The sequence below is a fragment of the Meriones unguiculatus genome, chromosome 16, assembly GCF_030254825.1.
Source record: "Meriones unguiculatus strain TT.TT164.6M chromosome 16, Bangor_MerUng_6.1, whole genome shotgun sequence".
Lineage (NCBI taxonomy): Eukaryota > Metazoa > Chordata > Mammalia > Rodentia > Muridae > Meriones > Meriones unguiculatus.
In genome coordinates, this window is record NC_083363.1 from 29934899 (window position 1) to 29954360 (window position 19462).

Sequence of the window (19462 nt, forward strand, 5' to 3'; positions counted from 1 at the left end):
GTCAGAGACTGCCCCCAGCTGACTCTCAGGCAGGTGTTTTATACAGTGTGGCTACTGTAGACGAGGGTGGTTCACATCTGGGCCAGGTAAAAGTGGATTGGCTTGAGATTTCATCACATAACTTAAAATGGCATGAAAGTTGCACTTACAGAATTATTTGCTTCTGGATTTTTCCATTTAATGTTTTTTTTTCTAATATTAATTCCATCTGAGTATCCCATCTAATATTAGCTGATCATGGGTAGCTGGAAACCACAGAACGCTGTAGGAGAAGAGGCACTGCTTTACTATGGAAGGGAAAAGCGATTCTTCTGATGAATGAACTTAGAAAACAGGCCACATGGTAGAGCCTTATGGAGTCCAGAATCAGAAAGCTTGAGTTGACACCATTCTAGTTTTGACCTGTACTGAGTCAGGTTTTTTTTTTTTTTTGAGGTCTTTGTTGGTTCCTTGAATGGGCATCATGATTGCAGCCTTGTTCGTATCACAAATTTTTGTGAGCTTGGATGGCAGGATATTTGTAAAAATGGCCTGGAAGGGAAAAGTACGTTGTTACACGTTCATATTCCGTCCCCTTCAGTTCTGTGGTACACTCTAGCCATGCTCTAGGCAACTCCTCTCTTGAAATTAGCTGTCCTCCACTCCAGTTTCAGCAGAGGATTTTCAGACTGCCCCATTCCTCTGGCAGAAGAGTCTGCCTCCCTGCTGTTTTCAGTTGCCCCTGGCCTAGGCTGTCACATTGAAGACCACACTGTTTTTCTTGTCATTAAAGACGGATCAACATTGGCTTAAGATTCCAAGCAGAGATCCCAGAACTGCAAGATGTCTCCTCCCTGGCTCAGGACACACACAAGGCCACACTGGTGTGGAAGCCGTGGCCTGAGCTGGAAAACCAGGCCCTCCAGCAACAAGGTACTGGCACTTAGGAGGCACTGGGGCGGGTGAGGCTGGCTACTCCTGCAAGGGACCTCTGGCTCCGGAATGGCTGTGGGTTTTCATGGCACCAGACATGTCTGATACAGTGGCTTCTTATTCTCAACAGTGGAGAATCTTCTGAATTTGTGTTGTTCCAGTGCACTGCCAGGTGGAGGGACCAACTCGGAATTTGCTTTGCACTCTCTCTTTGAGGCCAAAGGTGATGTGATGGTAAGGAAGCTAGGAAAGGAGGCTTTGTAGACACAGTAGCTCGGTGAGTAGGCCTGGACCTGAAAGCCTACAGAAAGCAAAGTTCTGCTTAAGACTCCTGCTGACATATCTGATACTAAATTTTAATCAGGGGCATATCTGTTCTGGGAAATGAGAGTTTCACTTCGTGCCTCAGTAATGGAGGTAGAAGGAAAGCCTGACTAAGACAAGAATTGGCCTGAAGGTCCTTCCTGTTGTGGAAATCAGCCAAACTTGGGTGCTTCCAGACCCTTTTTTTCTCTAATGCACTTAGTGTTTTTTATTTTCTCACCTTTAGCATAGTTCTCAATGTTGGGGACCTTCACTGGGGACACTTAGATGTTCCCAAACTAGAACCATGGTCCCATCTTCCCAGAGTCAAAGCTGAGCACTTGTCTAGTCAGCCTTCACCTCTGGCCAGATAAGTCCATTGCTAGCCTCAGTTTCCCTTTTATAGAAGAACGTGGTTCTTCCTAGTACTAGAACTAGGCTCCTGCTTTTAGATTTTCTGAAAATGCAAAAATAAACAAATGTGCCAAGACTTTATGTGTGATCTAGAATGCTTGCCTTTTAAGACCGATGTCCCCTCCTGAACTTTCAACACACACATAAGTCACTATGGAGTATTCCTAAGATGTTTGTGATTCAAAAGATGGCAGAGTTGCTGGGGGTTCTGTATTTCCTTCTCTTTTTTTTTTTCCTCCATTTTTATTTTATGTATGTAAATGTTCATTGCCTGTGTGGATTTCTCCATTTATGTTTTATGAGTGTAAATGTTTATTACCTGTGTGTAGTATACCACATGTATGCAGTCTCCGTGGAGGCCAGAAGAGGGCATCAGATCCCCTGTAACTGGGGAAACAGGCTTGTGAGCCACCACATGGTGCTGAGAATTGAACCTGGGGAAAGCAGCCAGTGCTTTAACCACTGAGCCATCTCTCCAGCTGATAGGTTCTAGGTTTCTAAACAGCTCCTAAAGGTTGCTGAGGCTGCTGAGCTATGCCTCAGAATAGCAAGATTTCTCTGTCTTGCACATCTCAAACTCATGCACTGTTCAACTCTCCTGTTGTCTTTTCTTTAAAAACCAAGATGGGGTGGGAGTGGGGGCTGGAGAGATGACACAGCAGTTAAGGGCACTGACACATAAAGTAAAATCAAATATATCTTAAACAAACAAAAACTGGATTTTGTGCAGTGAGCTTGTCAACTTGACAACACAGGCAAATTCTTGGGTTTTGCTGGCCAGCCAGCGGGGTGACCTCCAGGCCAGTGAGAAATACTATCTCAAAAAACACGGTGGACACAGCACTGGAGGAATGAATAACAGGCTGTCGTCTGACCTACACATGCCCACACACTTTCACACTCACACATGCCTGCACACGCACACATGTAGCCGCACGAGCACAGACATATGCACAAGACAGCTGAAGGCGACAGGCCTGAAGGGTTTACTTGGTCACACTCTGGAAGGACGGTGTGTGATAAAGAGAGCTGTGGTTTGTCTGTAAAGCAGCCACCAGCCATTCACCAGTCACCACTCCTTACCCTCAAACCATCCTCCTGAGACTCCGCTTCCATGCAGAGAGACCCCACTCATCTCTCCAAAGAAGCACACAAGTCTCAGCTGCCCATTTGCATTTTCTATGATGTGACCAGTTAGCTTCAGGCATGGGTGAGGGGCTGGGGGTGGGGAGGTGGGTATTAAAATGTCGGCTCCTGTTGGAACCCAACTGAAGGGAACTTCCCAGGCACCGTCTGCCCCTGGGTTTCCTTCCCCGTGGGTAGATGGTCTCCACCGGGACACACCCTTACACTGACTCCTGTCTTTTCTCTCTGAACCCGCAGGCTACTCTGGAAATGTTGCTGCTGCGGAAGCCAGTCAGGTTAAAATGTCATCCTCTAGCCAATTACCACTACGCCGGTAGGTTGCCAGGACCCCGTGCCCTGTTGTTCCCTGAGAGTGGGCAGCTCACATAGTCAGCTGTGTGTCATTTCTAACAGATAGGGAACACTGAGTCTATTAGCCTAGCACTGCCAGGCATGGGTCAGCGTGAACTCCGGCCCCTCGTGGATATTCCAAGACCCGGGAGATGGCGCACAGTGGCTGCCCAGCTGGCAGTGGGGCCTGGGCCTTAAAGGAAAGAGCCACCAAGGCTACAATACAGAACAGACAACTATAAGCAGCCTGAGGCTGTAGAAGCAGTAAAGGTGGATCCATTCAGGTCTTGATCAAGGCCCTAGGCTTTTTATAGGATTGATTTTTTTTTTTTCTGCTCAAACTGAGGCTTATATTTCACCTTTTACAGAATTTTTCTGAAGACCAAAGATAGTGTACATAGCTCAGTGCTGGAACATCCTAATAGCTCTTAGAGTTCAGTCATTCAATGGTTGTTTACTGGGTATAGAGTAGTGTACTAAGAAGTAAAATGCAAAAGTGCACCTCAGAATCTGCAAAGGTTGTGGGCTGGGGTGTAGCTCACTGCTTGCCTAGGATGTACAAAGTTCCAGGTTCTATTCCCAGTTCCAAAAAGAGAGAGAGAGAGGCGTGGGTCAGTGTGGACTCCTGCTCCTTGTGAATGTTCCAGGACCCAGAACTCTCTGGCCCAAGAGTCAGAGACAGAAAGGAGAAACAGAGAGCCACTTGGGTACTAGAAGAAATACTTCATGCCTGCAAGTGTCTGGTGTGTTTGTGTGTGTGTTAAGTAAAAATACCTTTAGATTTAAATAGACTGAGAAGGAAATAGGCTGAGAAGCCTGAAGACAGCAAATGAGGCCATGAATGGCACTCTACTAACTGTGGAAACCCATTGACTCTATCTCACAGTCTCACCTTAGTTGTCTACTTCAGAATGGATGGATCCTCCATTGCCCCTTGATTTTTTTTTAAAAGATTTTATTTTTACTTAACCGTTTGTGTGTGTGTGTGTGTGTGTGTGTGTCTGTCTGTCTGTGCCTGTATGTACATGTGCACATTAGTACAGTTACTGCTGAGGCCAGAAGAGGGTGCCAGATCCCTGAAAGCTGGAGTTAGATGTGATTTTGAATCACTTGACAGGAGTGCCGGGAACCAAATGCCTGTCCTTTGCAAGAGCGGTAGTCCCAGTGCACCACTGGGCTGCCCACTGCCTTTTGATTTTTAATCACTTGAGGGTTTCTTTGGATGCTTTGAGCAGACCTCCCCCAGGTAGATACTGAGTGCATGGTCTTGGGTATCTGTTAACGCTATTTCCAGTCCCTCACCAGGCAATCAAACGCAGCCTGAAAGTGAAGGCTTCTTTACAGATACCGGAGCAACCACCATTTGTCTCTCCCTCCATCCTTATGACTCGAATTTGCCACCTGTTGTCACCAGATAGAAAGGCATCAAAGTTGTTTATGACGAATAGTGAACCCAAGGACACCTACCTGTGGGTCGGTTTCAGCTGACAGTACCTGGAAGAAAGAGGCAAGCACAAAACGAACACACAAGATTCACGGCATCCTGTAACCAGGAGCCAAAGGTGCCAGCTTCACCATTGCCTGCTTGTGTGGCTAGAAAGATGTGGAGGCTCACCAATCCGCCAGGAGAATAGTTTCGTCACCTCTTAATTCCCAGCATCACCTGCTGCCCATTAAATCCTGATAGGCAGTCCCAACTTCCTGGATTCTATCCCAAACTGCCCTGCCTGGTGGATGGGTCTGTGTGTGTGCAAAAAGAAGCGTCAAGCACTGACTAAGAGATGCCGCTGTGGTTGACCTCAGGTCACACTGCCTAGCCAGAACCTTGGGGTTGGTCATGGCCAGCTGTGAGCCAATTCATCCAAGACACAGTTCCTGTCCAGTTGTCCCCGGTATGATAAACAAGTACTACTCTATTTTTATGTACATCGTGTCACAAAAAGGACCGGAAAGCCATAGGCCAGAGCACCTTTGTCAGCCCCAAGCAAAACAAAACATGAAAATGTTCCTAAGAGCTTTGAGTGTCTGCTGAAATACATGGAGCTGTTTGGACTGAGTATTGCTAGCTAATCGTTCCCCAGGCTCCTTACCTCCCAAGAACCTTTGGGAAAACTCTTCCTCTCTTAAGTCATTTCAGCCCCTGGAGACCAAAGTGGAAGTTACCATCACGTACCTCTTCTGGCCAATTGCCTTCTTCTGGAGGTGATTGTAAACCAAGCCTCGGAGAATATTCTAGAATTATGAGCAGATGGGGCAGAGGACTGTTCCCTAAAGTCCGACACAGCTCCATACTTTGAACAGTTGCCGGCGAAGACATGTGAGACAGCTGAGTTACATCTTCTGTCCCAGCCGCCACGCCACACTCTGAAACCCTATACTAGGTTCCTGGGGGTGACTGAATCCTGCCCCGTCATAGCCCTGGTCTACCTTGGCTTTTGTGCCCAGAGCCATCCTATTATTCGCCGTTGGACAGTCAGCTGTTTCTGCCTCACTGGGACACCCACCTTCTAGAACTTCCTTGGCTTCCAGCTCTGAGGCTGTGACCGACCTGACTTCTGGAATTTCACTTTAGGCTCCCAGTTACTGTTCTGGTTTGCTCTCCATTGCTGTGATAAAACACTGAGCAAAACCAACCTAGGGGAGGAAAGGGCTTATTTGACATAGAGCTTACAGTCATCATTGAAGGAAGCCAAGGCAGGAAAGCAAGAGCCGAGGCAGACCATGGCGGAACAGAGCTTGCTGGCTTGCTTACACCAGCTTCTTCAACTGCCTTTTTTACACAGCCCAGGCCCACATGCCCAGCGATGGCCCCAGCCACAAGTGGCCGGACCCTCCTCCATCAATTAGCAGTCAAGAGAATGTCTCACAGACATGCTCACAGGCCAATCTGATGGAGCCAGTTTTTCCTATGTAGAAATTTGTGTCAAGTTGACCAGAAGCGAACTGGGCCACTTAGAGAAGGAAGCCAGATCCAGGCTTTGCTGTGCCCTGGAGGAAAGGCAGCCAGGCAGGGCTTCCTAAGCAGTCAGAGACAAGCCTGCGGAAACGCTCTTCTGTTTCACTCAGGAGGAGGAGTGTTATGAAGCAGAGGACCAGTGAGCAGGGTGGGCATCTGGCCCAGACCTGACGGTGGCTCGCCAAAGCTGGAGGGGCTGTCCAGTGTCCTCAGAGAACAGCTGTGCAGTGCCTCCCAGCGCTCAGTCCACACTGGGACACACTGTCCCTCTCAGCTCCCTCCATCCGTGTGTGGCCAGCAGGCCTTCGCCGTGGCTTCACTTAGCATCATGTGGGGTGGGGCGTGTCACGCATGGGGGAGCCGTGGTGGAGAGGCACCTGGTTTTGGTCAGACAGCTGGAGCAGCCGTAATTTCTCCACTGAACAGGTCCCTGTACAGATGTACACAGTGTTAGGGATCGTAGAATTGGATCTAGCTTCTTCTCGGGGTACAGCGAAGACTTCAGTCATGTCCCGCCACAGCCACGAGCACCCTCTGGGTCCTCAAAGCCTGCCTTCAATTTTGAAAGATGAATGAGACCTGGGAGGGACACCCTTTTCATAAGGAGAGTCTGGGCTCTTGTCTTGGGAGCCACCCGGGGTTAATAAAGAGACAGAATTACATACTTACTAGAATTACTTAGCAAAAAAAAAAAAAACATCTGTGAGTGCTTTCCTTTCATTTTTACTATATAGTGGGCTTCTTACAGAAGGACCTGAGTCGGTACATTCTCTGTTGCCTCACCTGGCATAGCATTTGCCAAGAAAATGTTTAGTGACAAGTTCAAAATATGGGTTCAGGTTGAGGTCTCCCTCCTTTCTGCACTTAGAAGAAACTTGGGTAGCAACCTGCTTTCCCGGGGTGGGGGTGGGGGCCTGACCTTCACCTGCTTTAGGTAGCTCTGTATGACCCTGAAGATCTGGCACAGTCTTCCGTTCTCTACAGCAAGCATTTCTTTCCGCTGTAACCACAATAGCAACATCAATAAAAGGTTGCTGGTTTTTTTTTTTTTTTTAATCCTGAAAGGAAGCCAAAGAGACCCCCTAAAAAGAGACTGTGTCCAAATTTTCTCTGCCCCAGGAATGTCTGTTTTTAATTGCCTGGATTCGCTGTAGATTGCCCCCAAATTAGCCACCATCCGGAGCCTGTTTCCCAGCAACCAAAGCTCAGCACATTTTTCCTCTAGATGCTACCCTGGTGCCCATTTCATCCAGTTAATTAGGTTCTTTGTCATTAGCCTTAATCGGCTTGTTAGGGGCCCCTGCTGATAATAGCCCAATAGCCAGGGATCCCCAGGTGGAACAAGTAAGTGGGAATGTCAGCCCACTAACCTCATTTGCCAGTCTAGAGGGCAGCGGAGCTCTTAGAGAGAGAGACAGAGCTGTGCGAACCGAAGCGAGGAGTTCCAGCAGGGACAGGCAGGCTTGGAGTGGCCACACGTGAGGGACCAAGGCCCGAGCTGACACAGAATCTGCCTCAAGTGACTTGTAGAGACACATCACCTCCTGAGCACCTATTTGTGAGCAAACAGTGTTGGTCACTGTGAAGCGCCCACCGTCTCCAGTTCAAGGGTGAGGAAACATAAGTGGACTTTCCTGCCGTCACAGAAGGAAGAAATGCCAGGGGCACGCTCACAGCTGAAGCTCTTCTCACAAAAGTCACCCTTCGTCATGGCTTAGTGATGTCATCTGGGGAGAGTGCTCAAATGTCACTTATCTATACAGGAATTCAGTCCCAGGACCAGGGGTGGGGCTTCAACCCCAGTGGGCAGTCCCTAGTCCCCAAGCACTGTCCTCTTCACATAGGACTATACAAGAGCCATCTTCTCTAGGCTTGCGAGTTCCACCTGTCGCTGTAGCCTCAAAGTAAGAGTGGCACGGAGAAGAAAGGGAGCCACCTCTTTCCTGGACTAGTGAAAGCCTCTGCGAGATGACCTCTCAATCAAGCAACAACCCCAAGGCAACCCAACCCAAGGGGGCTTTTTTCTTCTTGAAATGTGGGAACTCCTGTCTAGCAGATGGGCCGGCAAGCCTCTGGACACACAAAGGAGTGGATATCTCAAAAGTAGGCAGAGCTGGAAACTTAACCCTGCTCTTTGGACTAGCAGTGAGACAGTGAGCCCAACAGGGGGTAGAGGTGAGTGTAGCCTCTGTAGAGATGCTCCTGGCTTGAGAAGGCCGAATGACCCTGCCCGTATCTCCGGGTGGAGTGGCAGTGTCTCCAAGAAGTCTGAAGTCTAAGGTTAGAAGGAATTTCCATTGATCTGCCTGAGGGTGGCCATTATCGGCATCCCGTGATGCTCATCTGAGGAAGTATCCAGGGGCCACCCACCCTCGGACCTGCAGGGGTCCGAACAGTGCCCCCCCTTACAAGCGGCTGTGACGGAGATGTCATCTCCTTCCGACACTGTCGTTCTGATCCTCTTACCTCTTTGCTGTTTGGATGGACACCTGGAAGGAACCATGACGATTCTTTAGTCACCCAGCTGAAATCACTGGTTGGTTAATCTGCCTTCCTCGTTTGACCTCTCCAGCAGCAGCAGAGAAGAGCTGGAAGCCTGCTTCCCTCAAGGCCCAGAATGTTGATCATAATATGAGGAACATTATGGGATGGCTCTGAACGCACAGATGTTCCCACACACCCCGATTTACACATGTTCTGATGGCCCCATTCTCCGCCCACCCCAGTTGCTGTGGTTTGCACAGACCATGAAGTCAGGGTCTCCAGGTGCTGAAGATGCTTCCTCTACTGACCTTGAGCCTATCACTTAGAAGAGGCTTCTACACAGCATTCTCTCCAAAGCTGTGAGGATATAACCTTGCAAATGAAAGGATGTAAGTGTTTTTGAGGCTTGAGCCAGCCAGACTGTGGACTAGTCAGAGTCTAGAGCCAGAGCTCTTGGCTGGAAGACCCACCAAGGGCTTACTTGGAAAGAGCGTTTCTTTCAGATGCCTACCTCACTGAGCCACACTCTCTCTCTCAGCAGTCCTAGGATGTCTGCCCACCCAGAGAGGCTTCTCTTGATTCACCAACAGGCTTGAATGGAAAATGCTGTTCAGATTGCCTGTGCTTAAGACCTTGCCAGAGTAAAATGGAAAACCTGGACCAGCCCTAGCTAGGAATAACGATGCCAGGGGCCGTGGTGGCACACACCTGCAGTCCAGCACATTGGAGGCAGGCAGGCAGACAGATCTCTGAGAGTAAAGGACCAGCCAGGCCTCCATCGTGAGACTCCTTTAAGAAAACAAACCGACGCCACAGTTTTCAGAGCTCTGAGAAAAGGTGATGGAATTCCAGTAGCCAGCCATGTGCCATGCAAGAGTAAAAGGCGTAGAGAATTTGGGAGTCAGAAGAACAGTATGGTTTTCTGCGTACCCATGGCAGAGGCTGGATCCCTAGCACACCCAAAGCTAATAACCCTCTATTTTCTGTTACTATAATGAAAGACTGGGTCTTTCATAGAGAAGATGGATGTATTTAGCCTACAGCTTAAAAAAAAAAAAAAAAAAAAAAAACCTAAAAGGCCATGGTTAGGTGCCCTCTGGTGAGGACTTCATTACAGCGTGATGATTGTAAGAGGAAGGTCACTTGGTGAGACAGCAAGCCAGAGCGTGACTGAGGAGGAATGACTTCCCACCAGGCCCCACCTCTCAAAGGACCACTCCTTCCTTCTGTTACCACACCAGGGCCGGCGCTGAAATCCCGACGCTGGGAGTACACATTTCAACCCAACCAAACCACCGCAAAGCCTCCCTCCCTCCCCCCGTGAGGCTTCCCTCCTTGCTCTGAATAAGCCAGCCCCGTTCAGAATCCAGTCTCCTGAGCTTATCGTACCGTCCTAGGAAGGAAAGTCCATAAATCAGGTTTGATCAGCGAGACATAAACAGCGTGGCAGGACCAGTGCGTCTCTGCCCATCAGGCTGCAGACCTGCCAACTGTCCCCGCTGTGCAGGCCGCTGTGCTTCACCTTCCCTGAAGCCTAGAGCTAAGCCATGCTACAAGACCCAATTTCCTGTAAAGGGGCAGGAGTGACACTAGCCTTACAGGGCTGTTAGTAAGGTAGCGAATATTCTTAACCGGCAGCTTCCTTTAGGACGTGGAGAGAGAGAGAGAGAGTCTGTGACGCTCACTGTTTCAGCAAGACAGGCTGGCAAGTGACACTGTAGGGTCCAACTGTCTGCCTCCAACATAGGCTTGTGGGGGCCATGCGTGTTTTATAACATGAGTGCTGGGAATTTGAACTCAGGTCATCCTGTTTTCACAGCAAGCACTCTTAGCCACTGAGTCATCCGCCTAGTCCCTGGGTAGCTCACTCTTCCAGACACCATGCCTCGCTTGTAGTTAACACCTAATAAACATATGTATTAAATGAATGAGTGAATGAATGAGGTGCACTGTTCTTGTCTCTGGCTTTACACTTCACTTTCCTGCCCAGAATTCCCTTCTTTTTTTTTTTTTTTTTTCCTTGGCTGGCTTTTGTGTGACTGTTGTAAATGAAATGTGTTGGGCTAAATAACATTATTTGCCCTATAATTGTTATGGTGGTTTTATTTAACCCACTATCACATTCAATAAAACACAGACACCTATTAGGTTTTATAATTGCCCTGTTTACCTTGGGCTGGCCAGAATAACCTCCCATCTACCTCCCAGCCTTAATCATTCCTATCCGAGCTACCTTCCATCCATAATCTTACAAACACTTGCTTATGTTTTCCATCTTGGTGTTTCTTTTTATGCTCTCCTTCGAGTTATTTCTCCCAGCCCACATAGTTCCTGCTTCATGCTAACCCATTGTGGTGTCCTCGTCCTCCTTCCTCTCTTCCTGTCCATTTTTCTCTTTCCCATGATTCTCCTGCTCTCAAAGCCCAGGAACCTTAGCCCCGCCTACCCCATTCTGCTCTGCCCAGGTTTTAGGCCTTTTAATCAACCAGGTATAAATCTTAGGTAGGTTTACATAGCAAGGATAGGTGTATCCAGGCAGTAACCAGATCTTGAGGGCCAGTAATTAGCAGCAAAATACAAGCATCAGATCCACTCCCAACATGTGAACTTTAAAACTCCAGTCTGTATTTTTTCTACCTCACAACCTTCCCTGTTGCCCTGCCCCTAACCTGAGTGTTCCTTCTCTGTGTCCCACTAAAACTCCCATTTACCTTCGTGGTTGTAGCTGTCACCTTGAGTACCGTGACCTTTGGCCTTTGTAATGGTGGAGACAGCATGCTGAGAAGCATTTAACTAAATGAGTGCTTCCATCATGAATATGGTAATTAGGCAAAAATTATTGATATGCTGCCCCGGTGAGCACTCCCAGTCCCCCAGTTATCGAGCTAAGGGTTTTTGTATGCTTTGTTTTTGTTTTTCTCTGCAAGACACAGTTTCTCTGTGTAGCGTTGGCTGTCTTGGAACTTGCTCTGTAGACCAGGCTAGGCTGGCTGGTGGGTGGGCCCCAGAGATCCGCCTGCCTTTGCTGGGATTAGAGGCATAAACTACCACTGCCCGGCTGTATGGATTATTTTTAATCGTCACAAAAAAAATCTAACACGTAGGGACAGTTCTAATTACTGCCACTCACTGATTGTACCACCTCAAAGTCTTGGGTTACGTGACATGCCCGGATCCAGATCAGAGCTGAGACCTGAGCCAGAATCAGGGCTGCTGGCTGCCATTTTTCCCAAGCAAGGCGTCACCTTGTAGCCCATGCTGGCATTGAACTTTTGGTCCTCCCGCTTCCCGCTGCTGGGATTACAGACATGCACCACTGTTCCCAGCTGTAGACTAGCTTTTCATTCAAGCAAGAGTTTGATATGTACAGCATCTTTTTCTAGGCAGTTGGATCTTGACTTAGACCAACTAAATGTGCAGGGAACTATCATCTGCTCTTATTTTAAATTTTCTCATTTTGAAACAGGATGTTATGTTACACAGGTTAACTTTAAATTCGCTATGTAGCCCAGGGTGGGGTTGAACTCCTGAATCTCCTACCTCTGGCTCCTGAATGCCGGACGGGGGAGGAGAGAGAGAGAGAGAGAAACTGTACCTAACCAAAGTTCTGGCTTTTTCCAGGTTCTGACAAGTGGACGTCTCTAGAAAGAAAACTGTTTAATAAAGCACTGGCCACTTACAGCAAAGACTTTATTTTTGTACAGAAGATGGTAAGCCAGTTTTCCCACTGCTCATTTGAAAGGAACTTGAAGATTCTGGACTTTTATAATATCCCCACAAAAGGGCTGTTTTCCACCATTGTGGAGAATGATGGTGGTCATTACAGGGGCGGCATGGTGCCAGTGTTGGTGTGACTGAAGATGATAAGGGAAAAAATACATAGGTTGTTTGGGCTCGGCTGTATGGAGGTTTCTCTGTGTGTGTGTGTGTGTGTGTGTGTGTGTGTGTGTGTGTGTGTGTGTGTGTAGGTCAGGGAATAACCTTGGATATTATTTCACAGATACTGCCCCCCTTTCTTTTCTTAGTGATCTATTTTTATTTTATGTGTATGAATGTTTGCCTGCATGTATGTCTCGTGCCCGCAGAGTCAGGAAGAAGGTATCAGATCTCCTGGAACTAGAGTTACAGATGGTTGTGGACCACCGTGTAGGTGCTGAGAACTGAACCCCTTGGTTCTCTGCAAGAGCAGCCAGTGCTCTTAACCACTAAGCCATCTCTCCAGCCCCCACCGTCCACTTTTTTGACTTTTTTGTTTGAGACAGGCTCTTGATTGCCTTGGAGCTCACTGAGCAGGCTAGGCTGGCTGGCTGGTAGCCCCAGGGAAGCCCTGTCTCCTCCTCCCCAGTGCTAAGCTTAACCAGCGTATTCCACTGTGCTTGTCTCTCCTACTGTGGGCTCTTGGGATAGAACACGGGTCCTCCTGCTTACAACGAAAGCCCTTTACCAGCTGGGCTTCTCAGCCCCCGGGCTTCTGTTTTAATGGAGGTATGTAGAATGCACAGTCATTTCAGAACAAGTAGAACTGGGGCTGAGTCCCAACCTCCATAGCTTAGAACATGTCTAGGCAAGTGATGGTATTTCTGACAGCATCTTCTGACTTTATAGAGGGAAGAGAAGTGTGTGGTCTTCCCTTACCTAGTGTCAGGATTTCCAGAGTTAAACCCATTAATCTTGACAGAAATTATTAAAATAATATCTAGCAGGCATGGTGGCACACACCTTTAATCTGAAGGCAGAGGTAGGTAGATCTCTGTTGCATTCAAGGCTAGCCTGGTCTACATGCCAAACTCCAAGTCGGCTTGGGATACACAGTGAGAAAGTGTCTCAAAAACAACAACCCAAGAGGGTGGGGGCGAGGGGCGAAATCTGTCTAGCATTTTACAGAAAATAGATGACAGAGAAATGGATGGTTGGTTTGGTGGGTGGATGGATGGATGGGTGGGTGGATGGGTGGGTGGGTGGGTGGATGGACATACAGCCATCCTCTCAGGGTTGAAATACAGTTCAGTGACAGAGTGCCTGCCTAGCATGCATGAGGCCCTAGATCCAAAAGGAAAAAAAAAGGAAGAGATAAGGTGCCCATAATAGCAAACAAATGTCATAGGCTTTAATTGTCTGAGAGTGGTCTAGACATAAAATTCAAAATGTTTCAAGGTATTTCAACAGCTTTATAATGAAAACAAATAAACAAAAATTTATCATTTGATGCCTGAATGTCCAAGGAGTAGCTCCATTGGTTTAGCCTCTGCTGAGGACTTAATGGCAGATGGTAGATGGAAGGAAAATGTTTTCCTGAGACAGGGAAGCAGAGCCGTGGAAGGTCTGCTCACCCTTGGGACAGCTGCTCTTTGAAGAACTCTTCAAAGTTGTTTAAAACTCTTTTATTTACGTTTCTTTTATCTCTTTCTTCCTACTCCACTCCAATCCCTTCCAACACCCCAACACCAGGTAGAAGAAAGAAAGGGTTAGTAGGAGAGGGGCACAGCTCTCTTAGCTGCTTCCTGCTGGTTAGGGTGATCAAGTTCCTTGGGGCCAGTACAATCCTCATCTCAGGAGATCTCCAACTTCTTGTCTCGCAACAGCAACCAGGAGCAGCAAAGGGGAAGCAGGAGCAGCCTTGTTCTTTCTCGCACACTCCCTCACTGTCTGGGCTCTGGCATTTATTCCCTCTCCAGAGTCCTCAGAGTTACACTGTCTGCAGCTGGCAAAGAGCTCGTCTCAGAGCCCGCATGAGGCAAAAATAACCTGCTGCTGTAGACCATCTGCATCAGTCCCAGATCCCACATAAACAAAAACATGTTTATATCCACAACAAAGTCCCTTAGAGCTGGGGAGATGGCTCTGAGGGAAAGAGTGCCTAGTGTGCAAGGACTGAGCTCCAGGTTCATTGAGAGGCCATGTCTTAAAGAAATAAGGTTGGGAGTGATAGAGCAGGACCCCTCTGCCGTGGACACGCACACGCTGTCATTCCCTCCTTCTCAGAGGTCTCACAGACCCTGGGGACCAGGCTCCTAGCTCACAAGCCCTCTGTGGACAAGCCACGCTAAAACCGTGGCACTCTGCAAAGTGCCAAGGCCCTGCCCTCGGATATCATGGCTGCTTGTGTGCGGTGTGCACAAGCCAAGTACAGCATTAAGAAAGGGCTCCCTGGGGCAGTATCTCCCACCTCAGGGCGGATTCCAGGGTAGTGCTTCCAAGTGGCAGGTGGATGTTGAAGAGGGTAACTGACCCTAGGTGGAACCTCCATCTCATCGTGTAGGTGGCTGTATCCCCATCCTTTCATCCCCATACCTGGGTGACTGGACCCCCACCAGACCATGGAGTTCTAGGAACTAAGCAAAGGAATGCCGCATTCCAAAATACATACTCAGATTGAACATCCTTAATCTGAAGACCTAGGACCTGGGATGCCCTGAGGGTTTAGAGCTGCTAATATGTTCAGGTGAGAGACTGTAGCCAGGAAAACTTATGCAGTTTCGAAGTCCAAACCCGACACTTGTGGCCCCACTTGTGGGGGGGGAGGGTTAGTTACGGTATTTATGGGGGAGTTGAGGCCAGAGGACAGTTTATAGGACTGGGTTCTCTCCTTCTACCGTTCGGATCCCACGGATCAAACTCAAGCTTGGCAGCATGTACTTTTACCCACTGAACCTTCATGTATCCCAGGCTGGCCCACTTCTCAGTACGCGACAAGAATGATTTCTGATCCTCTTGCCTGTACCTCCTCGGGCATATCCCGGCACACCTGGCCTGAAGTATCTTGGGTAGGAGATGCCTTCGCCTCTGGGGCATCACGGAGCAGAGCTGGTCCCCTGCATTAGGGAAGCCTTGCATCTACAATGCTTGGTCTGGTGCTCAGGACTTCTTCATAAACTGGTTTGGGTTGGGTTTGAGACAGGGTCTCACGTGGCCCAGGCTAGCCTGAACTTCGCCTTCTGCTCCTCCCCTCCCCCCACTTCCCAAGTGCCGGGATCCCAGGTGTGCACCACACCTGCATTATAAATAGGTTCTGTGAGTCAGCAGGACAAAGAGCTGAGCGCTCCAGCACTTAACGTGGAAAAGCATCTGTTTTGTAGAAAAAGAAAAAAAAAAAAAAAACAACTGCCGCCTGGTGTACAGATCTCCAACCTGGGTAGAGGTTGTCATGGCACAAGCCGTGTTTATGACATGCTTGCTGCCTCTCATGAGGAAAATGGCGGAGAGACAGATGCATGTCTGTGCTCGTTGATGTCTGCCTACAGACTTTCTGGAATGAGACCGGAGATAAATGAGTAGTGGGGGCCTGTGAGATGGCTCAGAAGGTAAAGGAGCTTACTGCCAAGCCCAGCAATCCAAATTCAATCCCCAGGACCCACATGGTGAAAGGGGAGAACTGACTCCCACAAGTGGTCCTCTGACCCCCACACATGTGTGCAAGCATGCAGGAATAAAGGTTACAGTTTTTGGTGTGTAGCCCTGGCTGTCCTGGAACTCATTCTGTAGACTAGGTGGCCTTGAACTCACAGAGATCTGCCTGCCTCTGCCTCCAGAGTGCTGAGATTGAAGGTGTGTACCACCACCAACTGGATACAATTTTTTTTTTTAATTTTTTTAAGAAATGATTAGGAGAACCTGTTGTGTTGCAGCTGTCCAAGGTAAAAGCAGCAGGCACAGAAAGGCTATCCTCCTGTCTGGATTTTGCTTTGTCTTTGTTTTCTGAGAGTCTTCTCAGGTAGCGCTGGCTGTTCTGGAGCTGCCTGTGTAGACCAGCTTAGCCTTGAACTCTCAGAGCTCTGTCTATCGCAGAACTCAGTGTTCCAAAGTTTGCCCACCATCCAGTGCTGGAGCTAACCGCTCACCAGGGCTGCACTTTCTCGGCAGGTAAAGTCCAAGACGGTGGCTCAGTGCGTGGAGTACTACTACACCTGGAAGAAGATAATGCGGCTAGGGCGGAAGCACCGGACACGCCTGGCGGAAATCATTGATGACTGCATGGTGAGCGATGATACTCAGTTGGCTCCTCTGCCCCTGCCCTCACTACACTCCGGGGCTAGTACCTGGCTAGTGTGTCATGGCGTTACCAGATAGCAGCTAGGAAAAGCGACAGAGTTCCCTGTGCACTAATGAAACTTAGGACTTGAGTCCCTGGTGTAGGCCGAGGGCAGGTGTTCCCTGGGGCAGGTGTTCCCTGGGGCAGGTGTTCCCTGGGGCAGGTGCAAGCTTCCTTTAGTAAAAGATGGAATTGCTCTGTGTTTCTAGGCAGGCGGGAGCCGGAGTGAAACCAGGACTGTCCCACTGTTGACTTGGTTGACTTTTAGGAAGGTGATCTCAGCCCCTCTAATGTTCTTCCCTAAACCTTCCCTGTCACAGGCGTCATTGGCCTGAGAATATGACACATGGGGGTCTCTGTGACCACGGCAAGCCAACAGAGTAACAGTCCACAGCAGGCTAGAAGGCAGTACAGTTCAACACTTCTCAGCAGCCAGCGCTGGTTTAAATGTCAGGAGTCTGATCGAAGCAGTTTCGTTTCTGTTTTGTTCTGTTTTTTAGAAATTTTTAAGCACAGCACACTTTGGTGTAATTTTTCCCGGTGATAATTAACTCACTTCTGTGTGCCCCATAGAGCCTAAAACGTGACTACACAGAAACTCTTTGTAAGGTTCATGTAACATCTTCCGTAAAGATGGAGTCTTTAGACTGGCAAGCTCATGATCAGGATCTGCGGGAGGGTCTGGTGTGGTCTTTGCCACATGGACAGCACAGAGGTCTCCAGGCTATGGTGGAAAACGGGTTATACATCCCTCCCTCTGAAAACAGAACCTCAGAGCCATGTGGTAGCGGCACACACCTTTAGGCCCATCATTTGGGAAGCAGAGGCAGTCAGATCTCTGTGAGTTCAAGGCCAGCCTGGTCTATAAAGGGAGTCCAGGACAGCCAGAGCTACACGAGAAACCCTGTCTCAAAAAACCAAAAAGAAAGAAGAGAGTCAACTCTGCATGTTTGCCATTCCTGGTTCCCCGAGTGCTTATCTGCGAGCACAAGGACCACCATACCTCCCACAGTCCTGCACCTCAGAAAGATGAGGGAGTTCTGGGGTTGTGTGGGGTTCTCTCTAAAGCGTGAACAAGAGGCACTCTGACCCGCAGGAAGAACCAGGGAGTCAGTCATTGAGAAGCTGCTGAGCGAGTGTGGATGATTCCAGTCCTGGCATCACCATCCATAACTGGCACTGATCTTCTTCATTAGCAGACAATCCAGAGTTATCTTCACATTCTAAACCTAACACCTACGGTGGAAGCTGAAAGGTAGAGTGCCTCGCTGGCAGACACAAAGCTCTGGGTTTGACCCTAGCACTGCATAAAACTGGATGATGTCACTGACTCATCATCTCTGCTCTCAGAAGGTGGTGACAAGGAAGAGCAGAAGGCCTAGGTCATTTTTAGTTACACAATTCATGACTAGCCTGGGCTTTATGAGAACCTATAGCAATAGCAACTAATGAATTAATTAATTAACAAATTGCAATAAGATATAAAAGTAAAGAGAACCTATAGCAATAAATAAATTACAATAAGATGGAAAAGTAAAGACGTGGGCCTACAGAGACGGCTTGGTGTTTGGAGTGCACCCTGCTCTTACAGAGGACTTGACTTTGCTTTCTAATACCCAAATGAGTGGCTCACACCTGTAGCTCCAGCTCCAGGAGGGGATCAGTGACCTCTCCAGACTCCTGCAACACCTGCTTTCACGTGTGCACATATACACAACAAAGTCAATACTGTCCAGCGAGGCATGGTGGCACACACCTTTAATCCTAGCACTCAGGAGGCAGAGGCAGGTGGAGCTATGAGTTCAGGCCAGTCTGGTCTATAGATGGAGTTCCAGGACAGCGAGGGCTACCCAGAGAAACCCTGTCTCAGAAAAATCCAAAATAACTAAATAAGTAAATAAATCTTTAAAAACTGAAAATGTAAAAGAAATAAAGAGGGCGCTAGTGCAGCCTGCTGTGGCCCTGTCCACCGAAAGCAATTAATTCCCACAATATACACATCAGTACGTGGGCTGGAAAGACGGTTCAGTGTCTGAGAGCACCAGCTGCTCTTGCAGAGGGCCTGGGGCTGGTTCCCGAAACCCCTGAGGTGGCTCACAGCTGTCTGACTCTCCAGGCTCAGCTGATTTAGCGCCCTCTTCTGGCCTCCTCAAGCAACAGGCACAAGCATGGTACACATACATACATACAGGCAAAATATTCATGCACAAAACATTTTTATAGCAGGTTTTTGTTTTGTTTTGTTTTTTAAGTAGGCGTTTATTGGGAGTGAGAAAGCACACAGCAGATACATAGAGAAAGATCCTTGACAAAGCAGAGGGGAACTCAGAAAGCCAAAAAAAAAAAAAAAACCCTAATTATTTTGTCTTAATGTTTAAAAAGCAGTATATGTTCATATCAACAGTCAAGACAATATATGGGGTCCGCCTTCTCTATCCCCACCACTCACAGGAGACATTCTGGTTGGGATGATGTCGCACATACAATGAAAACTTGACTGAGAAGTCCAAGAGTATTTGAAAACAAATACTTGTGTAAGACAAGAACCAGAAGGTCTTGGATATTAAAAAAGGGTACTTAGTTTCACAGGCTGCAGCTCAGGCAGGAGGCTTGCCCAGGGTGACCAAGCCATGCTGGACACATGAGTAAAATGAAATGTAAGCAAGGAATCACAGGAAATGCTGCCCTTAGGCCTGTGACCTCACTCCCTGCTGAACTGTAACATAGGACGGATGATTTCGTCAATTGGGAAAGTCCCTTTCAGTCCTGCAGTGTTCTGGAACATGTCATTGCTATGTTTGGGGGAAAGTCAAAAATCAGATATCCGGGACGAGGGAAATGGCTCGGGGGTTAAAGTGCTTGCCCTGAGAGCGTGAGGACCAGCGTTT

At 48.3% G+C, this 19462-nt stretch overlaps 1 protein-coding gene across 22 annotated transcripts in view; it reads left to right on the forward strand.

Moving 5' to 3' along the window:
- Positions 1 to 19462, forward strand: part of Trerf1 (transcriptional regulating factor 1) — a 207588-nt gene that overhangs the window by 172466 nt on the left and 15660 nt on the right. For all 22 annotated transcript variants that reach the window (XM_060369566.1, XM_060369570.1, XM_060369567.1 and 19 more), the window contains 5 exons: positions 773 to 912; positions 1043 to 1146; positions 3013 to 3088; positions 12167 to 12255; positions 16406 to 16519. In XM_060369566.1, coding sequence (XP_060225549.1) covers positions 773 to 912; positions 1043 to 1146; positions 3013 to 3088; positions 12167 to 12255; positions 16406 to 16519 — 523 coding nt within the window. The remainder of the gene's footprint in view (positions 1 to 772; positions 913 to 1042; positions 1147 to 3012; positions 3089 to 12166; positions 12256 to 16405; positions 16520 to 19462) is intronic.